The sequence below is a fragment of the Myxocyprinus asiaticus genome, chromosome 10 (assembly GCF_019703515.2).
Source record: "Myxocyprinus asiaticus isolate MX2 ecotype Aquarium Trade chromosome 10, UBuf_Myxa_2, whole genome shotgun sequence".
In the NCBI taxonomy this organism is placed as follows: domain Eukaryota; kingdom Metazoa; phylum Chordata; class Actinopteri; order Cypriniformes; family Catostomidae; genus Myxocyprinus; species Myxocyprinus asiaticus.
The window spans coordinates 4673055-4697090 of NC_059353.1; the positions used below are offsets into that span (position 1 = coordinate 4673055).

Consider the following 24036-nt stretch of genomic DNA (forward strand, 5'->3'; position numbering starts at 1 on the left):
AGGATCTAAAAAATTCTGCGGCAAAACCATCTGGCACCGGAGCTTTGCCTGTAGGTAGGGACTTAATTACCTCGTCAAGCTCCTCCAAGGTTATCTCAGAGAGTTAAATTAAGAGAGTTTTTTTGCTCAATCATCAATTTAGGAAGATCCAATGGTTCCACAAAGTTTCTAATATCTTCATCAGTAGACGAAGACGTGGAACTATAAAGATCAAGATAGAATTCTTTAAATATCTTTAAATATATAGAATTATTAATATCAATGGCTGAGGTAAAAATTTCACCACCAGCAGATTTCACTGAGGGAATGATGGAAAGAGACTCTCTTTGCTTTATATATCTAGCCAAAAGCTTCCCTGCTTTGTCACCCGACTCAAAGTATGACTGTCTTGCCTTGAATAACCAAAACTACACTTTCCGTGACAAAATAGTATTATACCTATATTTCAATCAGGTCAATTCTCTGAGGCCATCAGATGACATACGGTGCTTCAGCTCTACCTCTGCACTTTTAATATTTCCTTCCAACTCCACGAGTTCTGGTGCTTTGGATTATTTGGTGAATGAGGCATACTGTATGATCTGACCCCTAAGAACCGCCCAGTTGGTCTCCATATAAACACTGATTTCAGTCTTTTTCTGATGTAAGAGTTTCTTACATTCCTTGAACCGATCGCATTTCTCTCTTGTCGAACTCGCAAAGTCCGGGAACAAGAAAATATTATGGTTCTTCCAAGAAAGCTTCCCTTTGCTCCTTGACTGGCGCAACACCAGATCTTTATCGGATGATCTCAGAAATCTGGCCAGAATTGATCGGGGCCTGTCTCCTTCAGCAGATCTCCGAGCCGGGACTCTGTGAGCTCACTTGATTTCCAGCTTGTTACCTGTTATGTCGAGCAGACTCTGGAAAAACTCGTCTAGGAATTTCACCACATCTCTGCCCTCCTCATGCTCAGGAATTCCAACAATTCGAACGTTATTCCTGCGGCTTCTATTCTCAAGATCTTCAATCTTGTCAAGGAGATGTTCCAAATCGACTTTGGTCGCGGGAGGATTAGCAGTTAATTCCCTCTCCGAAGATTCCAGAAAATCGATTCGTTTTTCAACATCAGTCACTCTTGTGACTAGCTCAGAGAATTTTATTTCCATCGCCGTAATCGATTGACGTATTACAGCGAGATCCTCCAAGTCAGCAAGAATCTTCGTCAACATCACCGACATGTTGGACAACTGACGCTGGATTCCTTCCCCCGCCGCGCAATCCAAATCGAGTCCCCGGTCTGTAGGTCTGTCGGGGCTTTCATCCTGAACACGTAAGTGTCTTATAATGTCTCCAGAGCCCGAGGATTTTGACTTCTTTGCCATGTTTTGCATCAAAGAGCAAATGTGTAACTGGGTGTTTCAAATTCAACAGATTATAACATGAAAATAATCGTAAATTCAGCAAAATGCACAGAACTCGTCACTCACACATCTGCTCCTTGCATGGCGTCACGTGCCCCCTCACACATGCCCATCTTATTATTTTTTGTGGTCAATGGGTGCCGTCTGCCACCATTATTTCACAGAGCCTCTGACTTCTTTTAATGGTGGAAACCTGGCTTTCAGTTAATTTTTTTAAAATAACCTTTTAAACTCATTTATTATGAAAGTATACATTTTGAGTAAATAGAATATAACAGTCTAAGCATAATACAGTCACTTTGACCATTGGCTGTGTTAATCTTTAACTATTAGCTGTGTCTTTCAGTGTTTTAGGAATGCATTGTACCATTGTTTTTGCTACAGCTGAGTGCACTGTGTGTTTCTTGCAATATAAGCACTTTTACGCCTCATTCTCTCTCCTGGATCACATAATGCCCAGGCTATTCTATATAAATATTTTTCTATGTTTGATATAAAAATACATTATGATATAGAAAAATATACTATAGTTGCCACCAGTTCCAAACTGAAAGCGAATCGTCATGGCCATTTTCAAGCTGGCAACCTGCACCAAGTTGTGGGGAAACTTTCAGTCTTAGTATAAGGGCCATCCATCTATGTGTATATGCTGTGTGCACAGCTATTAAAGAAAAATTGATGTGGTGTAATATCAGGGTTTACATATATGATACATTCCTGATATTCTGTTTTGAACAATCATCTAATCTAAAGCATCTCCATCACAGCTGCATTATGTCCCACATATTTGTCCAGCAACTTTTAACAACCAACTGAACTTGATTGTCATATAAAATGAATTTTAGCATCATAATGCAATTTATATTTTCTGAAGAAGCTCAGCAAATGTGATCCAATGTGAAGAGGGTTAGATTTAAAATATTTAAATGTTTTAAAATGTTCAAAAGCTCGTTTTCTGAAAGTGAACTCGGCATTGGACAAATAGTTCTGATAGTTTATAGTCTTGAAAAAAAGTGTAGAATATTCTGAGAATGTCATTCAGCCGACTTTTTACTTCTACAGAACAGGGTAAGGTTAAAATAAGTTTGTGTAAAGAAAATGCAAGCATATAGGCCTTATCAATATTTTTTTTTTTCGTTTAGTAATTTCTTTTTTTTAATTAATGCTTTTTTTGTTTGGTAATTTATTTAATTTAACACAGGGAATTTTGCCAGCATTTTTTCAAAAGTAAGCTAAACAATAATTTGATAGAATTGGGCTATATGTTAGTGTTCCAAAAAAGCACACTGATGCTTTTCTCCAAGTATTGTGTATTTATTTTTCATTTAAAACATATTTGTGCACAGAAATGATATGTTTTTTTGTATTGTGGGCTAATTCCATGACTGCCGTCTATTATTTTGAATGGTGTGGAAAAGCAACTTTAATAAATAAACGGATGGATTAAATTAATCGCAAAGAGTAGCCATTCATTTGTTCTCCATGCACTTGTTGATGACAGGTGCATGATACGAGATATTTGTGTTGGCACTCCTGGAAGTGTCATGATGCAGATGTGTTTGCAGCATCAGATCTGTGCAGGTATGCCTTTAAGACCAATCCATAACAATTCGAGTAATGCTTCATGTACAGTAAATTGCTTTCAAGGATGTATACCTTGTCGTCATGATTAACACAGGTTAACGATTGGTGTAAATTCTGTCATATGACACTACATTTTTGCATTAATGCCTTTTTTCTCGACAAAAAGTGTTTCCAAACCAGTTTTTCGTGACATTTAAAGTATCGACATAGAGTTTATGCACTAGAGTTAAACGGAAAAATATTATGTCGACACTTGTGAAATTTTAGCGATAATTTGCGTTTCCATCATCTATATCGGTAAACTTTTTGATGCGCTACACTTTTTGTAAAACCTTGGATGAAAACGTGATAGACAGACATATGCAAGCAGATAGTTAGATCTATCTATCTATCTATCGTCTATCTGTCTAACTATCATCTGTCTGTATAAATACTGTACAAGCAAATAAGCATATAATAATGTCTGATGAAATGTATGTTTATACTGGGATAAGATAACTAACTATAGGCATATTTAGACATAGCAACATCTGATGAAGATGATGTTTATACTGTTAGGACAATTTTCTGGGTGGCCCCTCAGGTGTCTCCACCATCTGAGTCTGAAGTATCGCGATAGTTTTCCCAGACAGCAGCTTCATGTCTTTTATTTCATCTTTATCCCCTTCGGAAGCAGCAGCAGCCTATAGACGCACTGCAGAGGGCGAAGAAGGTTTGTGTGTCTGTCCCAAGTGCTGACAGCTCCTCCTCTCCCAAAGCTAAAAACATTCTCATTAACTTAACCTCCCACAGTCTGTCTGATGTCGTTTGCGTGGACAGCTGATTGATGTTTTGCTCTGTGCTTCTCTGAAGTGACTATATGAGTGCGCAAAGTAACAGTGGAAGTTTGGACGGGGCGCCATCTTGGCTCCAGCAGCAGCAGCAGCGGCTCTCGAGCGCATCCCCGGCGTCGCTGTCACACGCACACGGCGCGCCGCTCGCACCAGCCAGAGAAGGTACAGTGTGCTTATTTTATTCACATATGTCTGTAAGTGTTAGTATTGGAATATTCTTGGTGTAAGATGCCGAAAAGGGAGTTTAAATGACTCTACCGCCTTGGGTTACGAGTTACAGTTTGATGTTGGCTGGCTGCGGTCGCGTTAGCCTTTTAGCATTTTAGCTTCTTGTCTGGTTAGATTCCTACCTAGCTCACATACTACCAACATACTGTAGCATGCTAGCTTCTTAGGTAGCTAGCATGCTAAGTGCAGAGATTAGACTTTGATGCTATAGCCTTTTAACTGGCTAACATATTAGCACCTTAGCATCTCGGCTAGTTAGCATGCTAATCTCACATACTGCACAGCACGCTCTTTCAGGCTAGTGTATTAGCCTCTTAGCATGCTAGCCTCATAGCTAATTAGCATGCTAAGCTCATACTGTACTACAGTACAGCTGCTCTGTATATTCTCCATCAGGTCCAAATAAGAGATTGAAAACACAATCTGACCATCAGTGTTGGAGAACATGCATTTATGGGTGATATTTGCTGATGTGATTATTGCATTTGGAAACTGGAGATTGTTGTCATTAGTTTTAAGGTTTCAGTGAACACAAGTGACACTTGGAGACTCATTTAAAGATGTCTGATGACAAACAGGGTCACTCATGTAGCGGATGAATTTGTTTTGTTGTTTTCGACCACACATGTACACAGTTTCCTTGATAATCCACTTTAAAATAGTTATTGATGTCATTTTGGGAGATTATAATGGAAACGACAAATTATTGAAGGGAGTAAATGTTGCCATGCACATATAAATATACCAGCATGGTCATTTCCTTACTGTAAAGATTATAGGTATGGCATTGTGCATGTTTTAGGTATCACCCTTTACCACATGTGTTTAAGACATAACCAACTTGGAGTTGTTGGCCAGTTGTCAACTTGTGTCAGCCAACACATCAGGGACCGGTTGCACCAGCTATCTGTAAGTTACAACTCAGCCTAGTTGTGGCGTAAATGGGCACTAAGTCACAATTTACACGCACTAAATATTTGAACGTTGCACCATTAAACTTAGGTAGAACATAACCCTACGTAGTACATAGAAACTAAATATTTACGGAAGACTTCGACCAGGAGTCATGGTTGAAATAAAAAAGCAGACTGATAATTTATGATATCATTGAGCTCATGTTTTGCATCAATCATTTCGACATACAGTAAGATGTTGACATTTACACTCGTTTACATTTACGAGAGAGAGAAAAAAACTTACTTTTAAGCGGCTCTTCAGCATTAAACTGTTATAATGGTGCAGTTTTCAGGTGTCAAGTTGCAACATTCAAAATATATATAGGATATTAAAATGAATAAATGTCTATTTTTCTAGCCTGTTGTATTTATTTATCACCCCTTATTTGTTTTAGATCCAGTTCCTATATATTGTTATTTACACAGGGCAAATATACTATTTATTAAATCTACTTTTATTACATATCGTATTTTAATGAGGATGAAATTTATTACAGCTGACAGTTACGTGAGCAAACAAGGTTTGAACATCAACCGTAACTTGATCAAATTGAAATTGACGGCTGTTTAACACTTCTGTTCACAAATTTTAAGGCTGTTTATTGGATCAATACAGGTAAACGTCATTTTATGCGACTACGCATTACTTTATGGAGAGCTTATGACCAACTAGTTAAATCTTGCCTTAAGAACAGGTGGTGCAACCAAATTAAGCACTGACTTAGTTACAAACTAACTAGTAGTTACTAAGCCCTTAGTGTGAACTTTACGTCCCAACTTACGTGAGACCTTACGCACAGCTGGTGCAACCCTACCCTGACCTTTAATACTGTCACTAGGAATTACATCCTTAATACTAATGTGTTTGTCTACCACCAAACCTAAAGAGATCATTTCGCCATATTGTGTTCCATGCTGTTGCTTCTGCATGTGTTGTTTTTCATTGCAAAGTGTCTAAAGATATATTCCCCCAGAGAAATATTTAGGTGAGAGCCTCTCGAGCCATTAAACTGAATGAATATACAGTATATTCCTAACAAGCACTGGTTGTGCTGCACTGCAAGGATAGGAGACTATAAAGCCTAGATTATGAAAATAAATCTGCTTGGTTATATTTAAAGTCACCATGAAGAGGTATTGACAACACCTTTTACTTCCATAATATAATTAGAGCAAATTTCTTGGTTTGATTAGATTCTGATTTTGATTAGAATCTGGGCAAATTTCATGTATAATGTCCATTTTGCTTACATTTGAAGTAATGTTTCTCTCATATATGCTGTAAATTATACAAGGAACCTTCTTATGTTTTACATTAGGAAAATAGAGGCCTAATTAAAAAATGAACAACAGGGCCTAAACTATGCAGTTTAGTTGCTATATATTTAAAAGCAGGGCTTGACATTAAAGATTGTTATGTACTTGTCCTTCGGACAAGTAAATTGGTCATTCACTTGTCCAAGTAAAAAAGTTACTTGTCCAGAGTGAAAAAAAGGACAATTTTTCAACAGTGGTGTAGATATAATTTTTTCAGAAGCAATATTGTCATCAATATTCTTATTTAATCACTTGTTTCCCAGCAAGATGTGACACAATCATGATGTACCAACTTACATTTAGATTGTTGATCTTTGCAAATCAAATACTTAAACAGGTCGTTAAAAGGATAGTTCACCCAGAAATTAAAATTCTGTCAGGATTACTGGACCTCATGTTGTTCCAATCCCACAGAAGTGTGAAATTTAAATGAAATATAAAAGGCAGAATGTTAGTCTCAGTCACCATTAACATTTATTCATCTTTTCTTCCATACAAAGTGAATGGTGACTGAGTCTAACATCCTGCCTAACATTGTCAGGACCCAAGCGCAGAGTTCACAAAAAACAGGAATTAATTTATACAGAAAATAAAAGGCAAAAATAAACAAGCTCCCACGAGGGGGGAAACACATAAACAACCCCGAAGGAGAAAAAAGCAATCCAGGCTGGGGCAGGGGAAACTGGATGCAGGACCGACTGGCCCAGGTAAGGATAGGGAATAAACATAAACACGAACCAACCAACAGGGACCGACCAACAGACAAGACCGACTGGATAACACAGGACTGACCGAATACACAAGACGAACTGGCCCTGGACAGCACACACAAGGAGACTAAAATAGGGCGAGAAATCAACAGGTTAACGAGACAGGGCAGGTGTGACTAATAAACTAATAATGGGCAAACAAGGAGGCAGGATATGATGTTAAGACAGAGAGACACACGGCAATACAGAGACAAAACAAAGCCACATGTTCTCACAAGACAACAAAACACCCGAATGGCATGAGCGCACATCGCCAAGACAATAAGGCAATATACGCTCATTCCAACTGACAAACAGGACGAGAGAATTCGTAGCAACGCCAAGCAAAGCGATGCCACACATTCTCACACTAAACAAAGCCGGGACAAGAGACCGAAACTGAACCAGACAGGGAAGTCGGGATCCAGACACCATGCTCCGGACATGAAACAAGACAGACCGAAGAGCACATGGCAGGGAATTCAACCAAAACCATGTACTCACACAAAGACAGACAATGAAACACAAGACTGACATGGGATGATGATGCCACAGTCCCATCAGACAAAAACCCAAACTGACAGAGTGACAGGACTGTGACAAACATCTTTTGTGGTCCATGGATGAAAGAATTAATGTCATATGGGTTTGCAATACATTAGGTGAGAAAGTTGAAGTCAGAAGTTTACATACACTTAGTTTGGCAAGTCATTTAGGACATCTACTTTGTGCATGACACAAGTAATTTTTCCAACAATTGTTTACAGATAGATTGTTTCACTTTTAATTGACTATATCACAATTCCAGTGGTTCAGAAGTTTACATACACTAAGTTAACTGTGCCTTTAAGCACTTTGGAAAATTCCAGAAAATTATGTCAAGTCTCTAGACAATTGGCCAATTAGCTTCTGATAGGAGGTGTACTGAATTGGAGGTGTACCTGTGGATGTATTTTAAGGCCTACTTTCAAATACAGTGCCTCTTTGCTTGACATCATGGGAAAATCAAAAGAAATCAGCCAAGGCCTCTGAAAAAACATTGTGGACCTCCACAAGTCTGGTTCATCCTTAGGAGCAATTTCCAAATGCCTGAAGGTACCACGTTCATGTAGCAAATTAGCTTAAAAAGGGAATTATTTATAATTAATTATAACTGGTTATAATTAATAATAAATATTTAGATTAGATCTTAGAATTAACTGTAGCAGAATCGATATTACAATTATTCGATCTGTCCGTCCACCGAGCAGACAATATAACTATTTATCAATTCTAGGAAGATTACTTTCCTGGCCAAGGAACAATAGCCTTCCTACTTATACAGTGCTAGCAGTAGTTTAGCATGTAGCAAGGAGCAACATTCAGTGACTTTGAATTGTGAGCGGAACACAGAGACAATCAATTGTGAATATAAGGGATTTAATAAATGAAACTATAACTAACATACAAACAAACTAAGCAAAACATACATATATAGAATGAAGGAAAGTAAGGAAAGGAGAGAGAAGAGCAAAGAATGGCAGTATTTCACATCAATTAACCACAAACTAAATGAGAATCATCAGAGGCACAATTCACCTTAAAAGGGGTTCAAACTTAAACGCGCATCTAATCAGTTGTAAATGGTTACTTGCATTGGTTTGTTGCTGAATAAGAGTCTTGATGCGGTAGACGAGGTTCTCGACGATTTCTTTAGGAGTGAGTTGAAGAAGTCCACAGCAAATCCACAAAGTTACTTGAAGGTAAACACTGCCAGAAGGTTAAACTCAAGAGGAGAGTTTTGGAGTGTGTTGGTCTCAAGAAGAAGAGTTTTGAGCGATGATTAGTCTGCGTTCTGGAGTTTTAATAGTTCATTGCCGCACCCATTTTGTGGGTGGAGTGGCCAATCAGAGGCATGCATTTTGAGCGGGAGAGACATCCTTTGTCTCCGTTTATGGAAGAACACCATCCCAACCGTGAAGCATGGGGGTGGCAGCATCATGTTGTGGGGTGCTTTCCTGCAGGAGGGACTGGTGCACTTCACAAAATACATAGATGGCATCACGAGGAAGGAAAATGGTGTGGATATATTGAAGCAGCATCTCAAGACATCAGCCAGGAAGTTAAAGCTCGGTCGCAAATGGGTCTTCCAAATGGACAATGACCCCAAGCATACCTCCAAAGTTGTGGCAAAATGGCTTGAGGACAACAAAGTCAAGGTATTGGAGTGGCCATCACAAAGCCCTGACCTCAATCTGATAGAAAATTTGTGGGCAGAACTGAAAAAGCATGTGTGAGCAAGGAGTCCTACAAACCTGACTCAGTTACACCAGTTCTGTCCGGAGGAATGGGCCAAAATTCCAGCAACTGATTGTGAGAAGCTTGTGAAAGTCTACCCAAAACATTTGACACAAGTTAAACAATTTAAAGGCAATGCTACCAAATACTAACAAAGTGTATGTAAACTTCTGACCCACTGGGAATGTGATGCAAGAAATAAAAGCTGAAATAAATAATTCTCTCTGCTATTATTCTGACATTTCATATTCTTAAAATATAGTGATCCTAACTGACCTAAGACAGGGAATGTTTTCTACGATTAAACGTCAGGAATTGTGAAAAACTGAGTTTAAATATATTTGGCTAAGGTGTATGTAAACTTCTGACTTCAACTGTATGACAGTATTTAAATTTTTGGGTCAGCTATCCCTTTAAGAGTTCAAGTCAATGCTCACCAGACTAAAGTTGACTGCACAGAAAATTAACAGATTAAATCCTGAAAGAGGGGAACTTGCTGCTAAATCAGTTATGATGATTATGAAAAAAAACAACAAACAAACAAAATAGTAAATAATATATGTGTGTGTGTGTGTATGTATATGTAAGATAGATAATAGGATAATGTTTTAAAGATGTATATTATTAATATATTATTTATATTACATAAATTAGTACATAGGCCTACTTATATTATTCAAAAGGAAGAAAAAAATACCTGTATATGTCAGATGGAGCTCTAGAGAGATGGAGATGTAGCGGTGTTTAAGGATAAATTTGTCTGATTTAAGCGTTTCTCTTCACCCAGCTGTGAAGCTGTGAAGTTGAGTAGTTCACAAAGCATTTTTTTGCTTTTTCTGCCTCTAGTGAAAGGTCCTGTAATATGAACCAGATGATGTGATGAGGCAAAATCAGATCACTCCAATGTCACGCGTAGCACTAGTGTGCTTCGTTGTTCAAAAACAGGAGTGAAAGCTTAATCACATTGCTTGTTTGCAGAGATTGCTCTTTTTATATAGGTGTATCGACATTATTACAAATGAACAGGTTATAGTTCAGCAAAAATGCGACAGCACGCTGCTCCCTGCAAGCTCACTCTAAACTCCACACGTGTCCATTGAGCAGCGGAATGCTGCGAGACAACCTGTATCACCGATCAGTCACACTGAAGCTGGAAAAAATTGTGCGCCATCCCCCGCCAAATTTCATGCTCATTTTGTGTTAAATGACACAGGCCTTTGCTATATCACAAATCTAGCCAGCTATTTTTTTCGTTATTGACATTTTAATCATGCCGCCTGTCCGGTCAGGCAAGTAAAATTCTCTTTCACCTGCCCCTTTAAAAATTCCACTTGTCGCGGACAAGCATTAATGTCAAGCCCTGAACATATATGATAATCAGTGCAACCAAAACTAAAGTCAACCTTAATATAAAAATAAAAGTAAAAACAAAACAAAAAAATTTCAACTTCATTGTTTAAAAATCGTAATCAACCTTGTCATAAATGCTTTTGATTAAGCTTAACTTTTGATTGAGCTGGGTATTGGACCTGGGATATTCCTTTCAATTATAGATAGGCCTATCTGTAATTGCGTTTTAAATAGGAGTGAATGGCAGATCATTGTGAAATTCTATTAGTGAAAATGAAGTAAAAAAAAAAAATTATTAGTTGAAATTCCATTTTTGATATCAAGAACGAGTAATAATGTCTTTTTAAATATCAAGAATTAACATTTTTACTAGTGCAAACCTAATTACCTATATCCAAAATGAGCATTTTCACTAGTAGTAATTCCATTGCTCATCTGAAGTGAAAATGTATTTAACATATCCTGCACATGATTAAATTGATTAAGAGTCTAATCATTCTTGATTCACATTGATAATTTTGTGTAAATCTACATTGGTTCAGCCTGAGACTGAAACTTTTGAAACTGGCTGCAAAGTAAGCGTTTTTGATTGACACTACAAGTTTGTGTCAGAAACAGGTGGACATGGTGCCTGTGAAGAGCAGAGAGCTAAAATGACATCCCTGCATTGTAAGGGTTCACCCGCTTGCGTGTGCAGGGGCCCGAGAGAACAGGAGACCCATGCAGAATGTCAAGAAAATGATGTTTCTTCAGCAGAGAGAGAGAGAGAGAGAGAGAGAGAGAGAGAGGGACAAAAAGCAAGAAGCAGAATTAACTATAACTCCTTTACTTTGCACTGCTTCTGTTTCAGGTATTTCTGATGTGAAAATGTCATGAAGTCTGGATGAGGCTTTTGAAATGCATTTGTTTATGATAGCTGTAACTCCCCCAGATCTGTTTTGAAGTATAAATTCATTATTTTGCACTTTTGGGCTGCTCAGAATTGCCTCACCTTCTCCTGTCGGCATCCATTTTAAACTCTAATAGTGATAAACCTCCTCTTGCAGTCCTGTTAATGCCTAGGCCTGATAACACCACTGATCTTTGCACTGCCATTTTGTGTCAATGGGAATGTGCTGGGCATCCATGTTGGCTCTTGGTCCTCGAGAGAGAGAGAGAGAGAGAGAGAGAGAGAGAGAAAGAAAAGTCTGGTTAAAGGACTGCAGCCAGATACTTTGCTACCAGAGAGCTTCATACAGCAGTGTCTGCTACAGAGATCTAGTAGAATTTATGCCTTCGTTTTAGTCCCATTCAGAGCACAACTAATACGCAGTATGTATTTTACCAGTAGGACAGACAAGCCTTATGACACTGAAGTGACTAGGTCTGGGTAAAAATATAGATTTTTCGATGCATCGTCAATCTTCGTTTGAACGATCTCGATATCGATTCTTAAATCACAAGATTGTTTTTGATCGAAAGATTGATCTTTTTATGTGGCAGCCCTCTATAATGCAAGTAAATCACTTGCATGTGCAACCTAATCTCACGCTATGTGACTAAAAATGTCGGTGATTAGCCACTGCCTAGTAAATGTTCAGATTTGTATGCAGCATCATTGAAAATCAATAGTTTTCAGTTTCAGATGTCATTGCAGAAATGTAGTATTCACAGTCAGTCATTATTACTTTAATCAATGAGTGAAAGTGTCCAATAACAGGACGGTTACTGAGATTAAGTGAGTAGTATTCAGCTGGTCATGTGATTCTAACATGGCAGCCCCCATGTGTGGACCCTCTCCATGTAGAATAAAACAGCTTTTATAAGATTACTGATATGACTGGAGTCTTCATTTTAATGTTTCAAAATTTCAATTCATGTCGTTAGGAGTTAAACTTTTTTTAATGTGGAAACAATTACTGAGTGCACCTGTAAGAGCCTAATGAAGTGTTTATTTCCATTAGATATTCAATAACATCAGACTGAACTTTGGCATAATGTGAAATTTGACATTTTGGTACAATTGATTTAACCAAATTGAGTTTATTTTTTAAATGATTTTACTTTGACTATGTTTGTCAAGTTCGAAATAAAGAGAAAATTATATAAGAGCAAGTAGTTTTAATTAATAAGATATTTAATTCATTGATTGAATTATTCAAAACTAGGCATTACAATATGGTTATTTAAAATATACACGTGTGATTTTTATATATATATATATATAATATATATATATAAAATATATGTGATATGTATCGTAATCGTGATATAAAATTACTCTGATCATGATATAAGATTTTGCTCATATCGCCCACCGCTAGACATCTGAGTACCATTAACAGAATTAGGGATGCTCCAATCGATCGGCCCCCGATCAGTATCGGCCGATATTCACGTCCTATGACTCGATTGGAGGTCGGTAATTTGGCAGATCACATAAAATGATCGCTCATGTCGCAATAGACGCATGGCTCCTTTAAGACTTGAGCAGCGCTCATGGCATCACGGATTGGGGAATACTGGCATACGTTTTTGCCCAACCTTTTTACAATAACTAAGTGTCAGAACTGACCCTTCACTAAGCCCTGCCTTCAAAACGTTTCTGTCCAATCCTATCTTAGACACTGCTGTCCGCCTTTTCTCTGGCAAGTGTTAGCTTTTTTCCAATAAGAATCTATGGGAGTAATGTGTGTTTGAACAGTTTTAATAGGAATTTTATAGAAATTATTAAAAAAATCTGTATAACATCTGCGAGGACACCTACATATGCATCAAGATAAATTAAAGCTAATAACTTAACTTTATATATTTATTCAGGTCTTAATGAAGGCGACAGTAAATAAAGAGTTCAGAGCAGTTCTGTTCGCTTGCATTAATGTTTTTAGGTGTGTAATCCCCATCAAACGATGTTTTTCTCTTATCAAGTGACTGATGATCGTTTGCCTCAATTCTGATTTACAGCAACCACAATTTTCAATCAAATTATTATTCAATTTAACAGTTTATTTTACAAAAATCAATACTTTACAATATATCACTGATCATTCCAGCCCACGTAAGAATGTTATCCGTTCCGTTTTTGAGAATATTTAACCAAAAATCGTGCCGTTCACGACAATCTCCCATTCATTCCTATGGGAAGTTCTGCAAAGCTTGTCAATGCGACCAACCATAACCAAGAGGGGCGGAGCTTAGCGAAAGGTCAATTGAGAAATTGTTTACTTTTACACTGTAATAGGGTGTTGACAGATTAAAATGAGAATCTATTAACATTTGCTCTTCCGTTGTCTCTGTTTTCTCTCCCACTAAGTGACACTGATGAAATAATCTCTCATATTTCTGCAGTATCAGATCCTAACACTGATTTAATTTAGTGGCTGAATGGATGGGAGTCTCTCTCCAGGACAGTTATCATTTACACAATTGCAGTAAATGATTTACTGTGTCTGTTTAAATGGTGAACTCATCATAAAACACATTTGTACGGTGGAGAAAGTTGTCCTTTGAGACACTGGATACTTTTAGAACAATTTGTTTTATTAGACTTGCATGATTATTTAGTGAAATGTAGTGTTCTCAGTGAGTCCCATCGTATTTTAGGTTTCTCTGTGCATCAGTATGAGTGTCGCAGCTCGCTGTGTCACTGCAGACCAGATCCACACAATCTCACACTCCCCAAGACATTTGAAATGTGAACATTACTAGTTACAGAGAGAGCAAATTAGATTTTATGTCATGATGTGTTGTGGTTTCCAAAGCCATCTCTAGTATTGACCACCTTCATTCTTGCAGCATTACACTATATTGTGCTCATTTTTAACACACAATAATGCAGTCATTAATCTTTGTGTTTTTATTTGTGTACATCTTACCTTAGTCATGTATCTCTCTCTCTCTCTCTCTCTCTCTCTCTCACACTGTGTGATCCTGTATGTCTCAAGGGTATTGGGTTTTTCTGTCCTTATATTTGTGTTCTTCTAGAGAGGCACAGAAAATAGGGATGTTTGTTTGTGTGTGTGTGTGTTCATCCTCCTGTTTGCTTTGTCTTGAATGTTTGTGGGTTTTGTTTAGGGCTGCATGATTATGACACATTATAATTGCTGATTATTTCCCTTAATATTGTACTAATCGCGATTCATTTTGATTAAAATAATTTACATTAAAATACTTATTTTATGTGGGACAACTGCATGCCTAATTCTACACGTAGGCCAGACATGGGGGCTGGATCCGGCCCTCCACTTGGTTTTATCTGGCCCGTGGCTCATTTTTCCCAAAAGTGTTTTTTCATTGGATATTTCAGTTATCTTGCATTGGGAACTAACGCACCTCCACAAGCGTTAAACATGCTCAGGGTTGCCAGATAAGAGACTCAATCCCTCAGTTTGAGATTTATACTTGCGCAAATTGGAAATATTCTGGCTAATGGTGTACTTATTTTGTGCCATCTGGCAACCATGCATGCGAGTGCGCTCTTTCTAGCTCTCGCTTTCCCCTTTGAACAAACTTGGCGATCTCTAGTGCAGTATTCTTCTGCTCAAGGGAAAATGTTATACAGCCACTCCTTATCAATTCTTTAGGCTGCTTCTGCTTTTCAGGCAAAAATTCTCAGTGATGAATAAATATAAACGTATTTCGACATCATTGAAACGCGAGCAAAAGCAAGCGAGAGATGAATATTATTTTATTTGTGTAATTTAGAAATGTTGAAGTCCCTCGCAACTGTATTTTATTTAACTTTTGCCGTAATCATTTATTATAGTCATGCAGCCTGTTTTATTCAGTTGTGTGCTGAATGGAAAGCCAAACCATTGGCGGACAAACCATAGACGAGACCCGCATCACGACCCTTTTAGTGCATAAACGGGTAATGTTTTTAGAATAAATAAGTAAACTGGCCCGCTTTGTGTCTAACATTAAAAGTTCTATCATTAAAAAAAATAATAATAATATTATTAAAACAGACCCCTGATGTAGAGAGTGTGAATTTGCATAATAAATTACCAGGGAAGTAATGATGGTAAATTAAATAATTTATAATTATGCTCAGCCTTTATTCAGTTTTTTTTTAAATGCCTGATGGAAAAGTGTCTACCTATGTAGAGCAATACAATACTTTAGGCAATTGCAGAATAGTCCCATTAGTCACATATTCACTTCAGAAAATTGAGTACACAACTATTTCTGGGCTTAAAAGATACAACCAAATCAACATGAAACATTGTGTAGTGAAAGGAGAACAATGTGGCCCCCCCATGCACTGCTTAAAGCCCGATGCGGCACCTTTACCAAAATTGTTGCCCACCCCTGACATAGGCTAATCCAAAACAAGTGAATTAGGGCTGAGCGATGTATCGAATTTATTGGAATATTGCAAATGTAAATATCGCAAGGGCTTGCGATTAACTATGGGTTTAACGGTTTATCATGGGACAATACGTCGCGGTTCAAAAATGTGACTATGCGCATCATGAAATGGAACTTTAATTTTTTTTTATTATTATTATTACTTTAGCATCTGTTCCATACACGCAATGTCTTACACCTATAGAATGAGGGCATACAAATGGAAATTGCTTCATTGCACACGAGGAGGTCTAAAATACAATTGCACAATATCAACCACAGGTTTTGTACGATGAGTTTGGATGAAACTGCAGAAACTAAAAGTGAAACCAGGAGCGGGAGAGACGTGCCTTTTCAGTGCGAGGGATTGAGTGATCTGCTCTGACTGCGTGAGAGAAAATGTAAGTTTACAGAGATTGCCATATTAATCTACTATGTGTAATGCTGAATATTATATATAATAATGCTATGGGGGGAATATAATCCTAAAGTCAAATGTCATGTCTGATTTGATTTCATCAGTAAATTATTATTTAACTGGATGAGCACGTACTTCCATTAAATATGTATTTTTGAAAAGAATATCTAGATGTAATCAGTGACAGTGTTATTTTAGAAAAATACTATTTTAATTTAAAATATTTTAAATGTATGCAATCAGTGACAGTATGTAAGCAGCATATATATCTAACATAATTTTCTATTTTCAGTAAGCAGAATTATTAGCTAATATTTCCATTTGGTGTCACCATTTTCCTGTTCTGGGCTGTTTTTAGTCCCATTACATCTCTGATGGATCATTTATTACTTTTAAGAACAGTACTTTTAGCAACATTTTAAAGGAACTGTTTTGCTTATGTCTTTAAAGTAGTAATAACTTTCAATCTTAACTTTTCTTGATTCGGGCTAAATTTAAAGAAACATGAACTAAACCGAACCGCAAGTTCAGCATCGTGAACTGAAACAAATCATGAAATGAGTGAACCGTTACTCCCCTAGCAATAATGGAATGATTTAGTAAAGTAACGTTCAAGGCAACACAGATAGCAGAGAATGGAGTGAGTGCGCGATTGTCATTTGGTGTGTGTGCGTTCAGTGTCAAGTTATTTTTATTTGTATAGCGCTTTTCACAACACACATCGTTTCAAAGCAGCTTTACAGAAAATCATGCATTAACAGAAAATGAAACTGATATCTATAAAGTCTTAGATTCAGCATTGTGAAGTTTGATTAAATATGATTGTAAATTGTGTATAAAAAGAAATAATTAAATAATAATTGTATTTAGACCCCCAGTGAGCAAGCCAAAGGCGACTGTGGCAAGGAACACAAAACTCCATAAGATGTTAATGGAGAAAAATAACCTTGGGAGAAACCAGGCTCACTGTGGGGGCCAGTTCCCCTCTGACTAACAGCATGAATATAATGCCAATATTAGTTATTTATGTGCAGTGCAAGTCATGCTTTAAAATTAGTAATTTAAGTAAGTGTTAAGGGTCAGTGTTTAAACAAAGATTTTGTATGAACTGTAAGATTAATGACTAATGTTTTTGAAGTTCATCCTGAATTAACTGCAGACGTTCACAGATGGATTGTCCTTTGTTAGGTGGCTGATGAAGTCTTTTGTTGGCAATTAATTGATAGCCTATGTATTCCATTTTAAGAGTGTAGTCCATCATTAGACAAAGGTGATGCAGGCAGAGATCAATGAGGTGTTCAACTGGCAGGTAATTTCGGTGAGGTCTATCCTAAGTCCAAGGTTCAGGCAGTGGCATATGAAGTATCCCATGTCTTATAGTTGGAGTTGGCATCAGTTCATCCTCTGAAGTCCATCATAATGAAGTGATGTCTGGCTGGCACCGGCTGCATTTAGTCGTCATCACTCAAAGACACGTAGCAGTGGAGTCCGACACCAAGCAGGAACAGAGCTGGATCTGACCGGCTCTGGTAAGTTTGAGACAGGGAAACAAATAGAATAATATTAGCGTAGATGCCGTTACATTTTTTGCAGAGTTGTAGATCATGATCATTGTTTCTGGTTCCGGCAGACCTAACTAAAGCAGCCTAATTGTGAGTTGGATAAATTAGGTGTATGCCTGGCTAAATAGATGAGTCTTTAGTCTAGACTTAAACTGAGTGAGTGTGTCTGCATCCCGAACAGTGTTAGGGAGACTATTCCATAGTTTAGGAGCCAAAAAGGAAAAGAATCTACCTCCTTTTGTGGATTTTAATATTCTAGGAACTATTAACAGGCCAGAATTTTGCGATCTTGGCGAACGTGATGGAATATAGCGTGGTAGAAGGATACTTAAATTCTGCAGAGCTTGACCATTCAAAGTTTTGTACGTAGTTAACAAAATGTTAAAATTAATACAAAATTTAACATATGTAACAATGATAAAATGTGGCTAAAATAATCATATTTCTTGGTTCTAGTCAGCATTCTGGCTGCTGCATTTTGAACCAATTGAAGTTTATTTATTGAACTTGCAGGACATCCTCCCAGTAATGCATTACAGTAATCTAGTCTTGAGGTCATGAACACATGAATTAGTTTTTCGTGTGCATAGGTGTGAGTGCTGCTCCGGGGTTCGAGATATTCATCATTCATTTTCTCAATTTGTTTATTTCAACATTAACTGACTGGGCGATTGCAATAATAGAAGACACATTTCAGTAAGTTGTACTGTATCTATCAACATACCCTCAGATGTTCATTAATGTTTTTTTTTTCGTGCTGGAACAGTGGTTGCGTTAGACTTTCTCATCGTCCGTCATTTTGACGGAGAGGGTCGTAAAAATTCCGTCATAATCTATTATTACCAATCATTTTAATTTTCGTATTTTAATAAGACATTTAATAGATTTTCGTTCACATTTTCATTTTTAATCATGAACTTACAGGACAAGCATATAGCAGATTATGCATTTATTTATTTATGAAGAGAACAGATGAACAACAGAGACACCACACGAAGCAGATTAATGTATTTTTTTCCCCCCGCAGTGACAGCGGAGGCCACTAAAACACGACATATGAACAACGCAATATTACAAAAAACAAATTCGATTAAAATATGGACAAAACACATAAAAAATGAACTGCACAAAACTCAATCGACAACTCAAACCTTCCTCCTGGTCTGCATCGACTTAAACTGGGTGCTCGCCTGTGCGTAATTAAACGCATCAAGGGAGACTGATTCTGAGGCAACTGTCATTAGATTTGGTGTCTTTGCCTCAGACAGACGACTTCTCATGGGAGTATTAATTTGGTTCTGGAGGCTGAACCTGCGCTCTGCTGCCACACTGGAGACTGGAATTACCAGCGCTACTTCAGCCAAAGTTTTGAAGTCGGGGAAACATTTCTCCCAGGGAAGCGATCAAAAGTTTGCAGGACTGAATGTGGGATTCCCCGATCCTGCAAGCTCTCGCTTCACCGGGAGGAAATCCCGCAGCATGCGCTCCTTCCGCACCAGTGACGCAGCTGCACCCCTCTGTGACCCGTAGTGGTCACAGACATGCTCCAAAGCATCCAGCCCATAGCTCTTCAATGCGTTGTCAGCACCCGGATAGCGAGATGCATTGAGTACGGTGTCGAGGTCAGCGATAAGGCCCACATTCTGCAAAGGGAATCTTTTTCTGATAGATTTGGTGACCTCCGCGATGTACTCTGTGCGCAAAACTGAACAGCTCTGCACGTCTGCCTGCGTCAGCGTTATGCCACAGAACTTGCCGTCTTGTAAAGCCTCATTGAATTTCATCTCCGCCTCACCTGGCCCATTCATCAAGTCCTCTAGGCTAGCAAGGGTCATGTTCACGATAGGTTGGTCGGAGGAGATGTTAACATCATCTTTTTGGAACATGAGATTTATGCGGTTCACCACGGACAAGACGTCAGTCAGCAGGTGAGTTAAGGCAGGGAATATGTATTTTTAGAGGTGCTTTCTAATACCCTTAGCTACCAGGCAGTCTCTCGCAGCATCCTCCTCCTCCAGCACCAGAGAAACCCAGTTGGCATGTATGCCCTTAACCGCCCTCTCCAATGACAGGCAGCACGTAGCCGATGGTTGTTTTAGGCTCAACATGTCGTGTTCCTCCATTTCGTTTTGGAGATCATTTAATCTGTGTGTTCGAATGGGGGAATTCTTGTAGTATGTGTATATGTTATTTATAGTGGTGACGTATGCACTCATTTCACGCACAGACTTGGAGGCATCACGGGCAGCCAGTGCCGTTCTGTGCACACCACAGTGAATGTTTATGAGGTAGGGACAGTCATTCTGACGCAGCTGTTGTGCAACTCCGGCCTTTCGACCCACCATCACACTCGCTCCATCACTTCCCAGTCCAACTACCTGAGCCATAGCTACACCACGGCCTGTCAACACATCTTTTATTTTCAGTGCCAGAGGGTATTACACGATTTCCAATGAACACAGTTTCAGGCTCCCCTCTCTGCTGAAGTGTCTGGTACACTACCGTTCAAAAGTTTAGGGTCACTTATTCTTTATTTTTAATTTTTTTTAAATGTTTCACATTTTTGAATAATAGTAAAGTCATCACAACCATGGAATAATAGAAATGTAAATATGGGAATTATGTTGTGACTAAAAAAAATCCAAAATATATCAAAACTATGTTATATATATATATATATATCTTCAAAGTGGCCTAGATTTTGCAGAAATGTACTCTTGGCATTTTCTCAACCAACTTCTTGAGGTATCACCCTGGGATGCTTTTTAAACAGTACTGAAGGAGTTCTCATCTGTATGCTGGACACTTAGTGGCTGCTTTTCTTAATTATTCAGTCCAAGTCATCCATTTGAAAAAAAATTTATTATTTTTTTTTTTTTATAACATTTTAGTTTTGTAATGAAATAAATTAATATGGTGGCACAATTATATTTTTGTCTACAAAACTAATTTCAAACATTTAAGCATACGCCTTCAGATCAAAAGGTTTTTAAGATCATGAGAAACATTTCTGGCAAGTGACCCCAAACTTTTGAACGGTAGTGTATGTGATCAGCATTTGATATTAGTAGTTTCATCTACTATTATCCCGACGTATCTGCTGTTGGCGAGGCGGTCATCCACTGCGCTGGTTATAGTCATTGCTATATCCTCCTCCATCTGACTGACAGTGTCTTGGTGGGTGTACGTGTGTGCACTTTTCAGGTTTGGACACCCAGCAGACTCTAAGAGGTGTATTGTGTTAGGATATAAGTGGCTCGAGGTGTTTGTATTTGCCATATGCAACGCAACCTTAAGCTGTGTTTTTAATGCCTTGTTACAGGCAGCCTGTAACTATATTTGGACAAACTCGGACAAATCTGTTACTCATGTTAGCTTTTATGCAGATGTCGCAGAACATTTTGCCACTTTCCCTCCTCAGCCACGTGAACTCCTGCTCTCATTGAACCCGGTACTCCCTCCTGACCTCCTTGCTGCCACTTGCTTGCCCCGTAACATTAACTGCCGGTGACTGATGAACGTTGTCTGTTGTTTGTCCTTCATCCTTCATCCTCCACCGTATCTGCATCAGCCCTTATTTTTTCACCTCTTTTATCAACAACATCACAACAATTTGGCCGTTTGAAGAAACTTTTCACACTCAGCTGGCGTGACATTTTACAATTGTATGTAGCGGTGACTAAAGCTACACAGGACAAAGACGTCATGCACTGAGATCAAAGACAAGACAATACTAGATAATAGCTAATTAATATGCGCACTCGCCACCAACTGGACAGGGGCGGGAATTACAGTTACAAGTTAAAATAGATCACCCTCCGTGTAATTCGTCAAAATGACGGACGGCCTTCAGATTTTTCCCTCACTGCTAAAAAAAATCGGTCAAAGACGGAAAATATTCGGTTAACGCGACCTCTGTTCTGGAGTTGGAAAAAGAAAGAGAGAGCGTTGTTCCCAGCTCCATTTGACGCAATCTGTCTCACACACACCATTAAAGAGCATTAATACAACATTTATTGTTTGAATTTTGTGATGTGACAATTTGAAAGCTGAGACTAAAACTGTGTTTCTCCAAAAAACTACTTCTGACTCAAATGATGAAACGTGTCAATTTGTGCATTTGCAATTGTAACCGGCGCTGTCCTGTCCTTTCACTCTGCGTTGCGTGTGTGTAGATAATGAGACCAGATGCCAGTACACAAAGGTAGGTGTTAGTTTACGGCTCTTCCCATTCATTTGTATGGTATTAATTCATTTCATTTATTTATAAAGCACTTTTCAACTACACTTGTTGACCAAAGTGCTGAAAAGTATCCGCAAACAGTGACCGGTGCGCTCTATATCTCAGTATAAAAGAATAAATATCTCTGATATTGCTGCGCTGCTCAGCATGTGCCATACATGCCCCTGCTAGAGAAGGCCACTCGCACATGCATCGCTGACTGAAACGGTCAATGCATACTATTTAAAATGTAGCCTTTTGCGGTTAAGTAATCGCATAAGGCCAGATGGGAATTTCCAGTCTTATATCGCAGCATTAATAGATACCATTGTGATGTCTCAAAGGTCAAAATCTGCAGGGTTCAAAGTGTTTTGGATTTTTCCCCTCATCATGAAAGTGCCCCTTTTACAACCGTCACGTTTCACACTTTATTCATGTGAAAATGGCAAAGAATAGAAATGAAATATTACATGTTCAATTATTGTTTCTGGATTGTGTATTTACTGTAAATTCACAGTTTTTACTGAGTGCCTGGTCTCCAAATAATTTATACCATTCATTCAATTATTCTTTCACTTTTTATGTAATTCATTCAAATAAATTTAATCTTAGCGCACTACTCTCTACTACTACTATCTCTGTGTCTGATTAAGAATGGGCAGAACTCTAAATCTAATGACCCATTGAAAAGTTAACTTATTTTTATTCATCCACTCGAAATTTGTGCTAAACAAAACAATGACAGCTTTAAATAATCAGTGCTGCCAATTGACCATGGTAAGTGGTATAATCCATGGCTAGGGGTGCGTTAAATCATTTTAATGCACTTTACGGAGACGTTGTGCATTAGAACAATTTAACGTCCTCCTAGCCATGGATTATCCCTTACATGGTCACCTATATATTGTGCATCCCTTCTATAGACAATCACAACCTTCACCATAATGATCTGTTATGGTTTTCTGTGGACTGCTCTCAGTGGTATATGAGTGTTCCAGTGACAGAGCTTCAGTGTGATTCCTGCAATGAGCTGCTTTAACTGTGGCAGAAGTAGAGCCGTAATGGCAACTCATTAGACAGAGATAATGACAGCGGGGTGAGTCCAGAGGAAACCGCCTAGATGAGAATGCACGAAGGACCCTCACAGCAACATTCACTCATTTATTCCTCAGGGTCTGATAGCGAGAGCAGAAGTGAGGATGGAAAAACATGAATGTGAAAGAGAGAGCGAGTCGGTATAGAGAGATGGGGTGCCTGTGCTGAGATAGTACTCATGTGAACATTGGTATTTCTGTTGAAATGTCAGTTTTAATGTGCTTGTGTTTGCATGTACAGTTGAAGTCAGAAGTTTACATACACTTAGATTGAAGTCATTAAAACTCATTTTTTAACCACTAATATTGGCAAACTAAAGTTTTGGCAATTCGTTTAATCTACTTTGTGCATGACACGAGTAATTTTTCCAACAATTGTTTACAGACAGATGGTTTCACATTTAATTGACTATATCACAATTCCAGTGGGTCAGAAGTTTACATACACCAAGTTAGCTGTGCCTTTAAGCAGCTTGGAAAATTCCAGAAAATGATGTCAAGCCTTTAGACAATTAGCCAATTAGCATCTGATAGGAGGTGTACTGAATTGGATGTGTACCTGTGGATGTATTTTAAGGCCTACCTTCAAACTCAGTGCCTCTTTGCTTGATATCATGGGAAAATCAAAAGAAATCAGCCAAGACCTCAGAATAAAAATTGTGGGCCTCCACAAGTCTGGTTCATCCTTGGGAGCAATTTCCAAATGCCTGAAGGT

The 24036-nt window shown here is 38.2% G+C and overlaps 1 protein-coding gene across 6 annotated transcripts in view; it reads left to right on the forward strand.

Annotated features, from left to right (window-relative positions):
* The first annotated feature begins 3657 nt into the window (after positions 1-3657).
* LOC127446832 (serine/threonine-protein kinase tousled-like 1-B) overlaps positions 3658-24036 on the forward strand; it is a 65621-nt gene continuing 45242 nt past the window's right edge. For 4 of the 6 annotated variants that reach the window (XR_007898254.1, XM_051708105.1, XM_051708107.1 and 1 more), the window contains exon 1: positions 3664-3982. Coding sequence is in view for 4 of the 6 variants with exons in the window: in XM_051708105.1 (XP_051564065.1) it covers positions 3847-3982 (136 nt within the window). In the remaining 2 variants the exon portion in view is untranslated. Of the gene's footprint in view, positions 3983-16307; positions 16427-24036 lie in introns of all 6 variants that reach the window. The other 2 variants (XM_051708106.1, XM_051708110.1) reach the window with 2 other exon arrangements.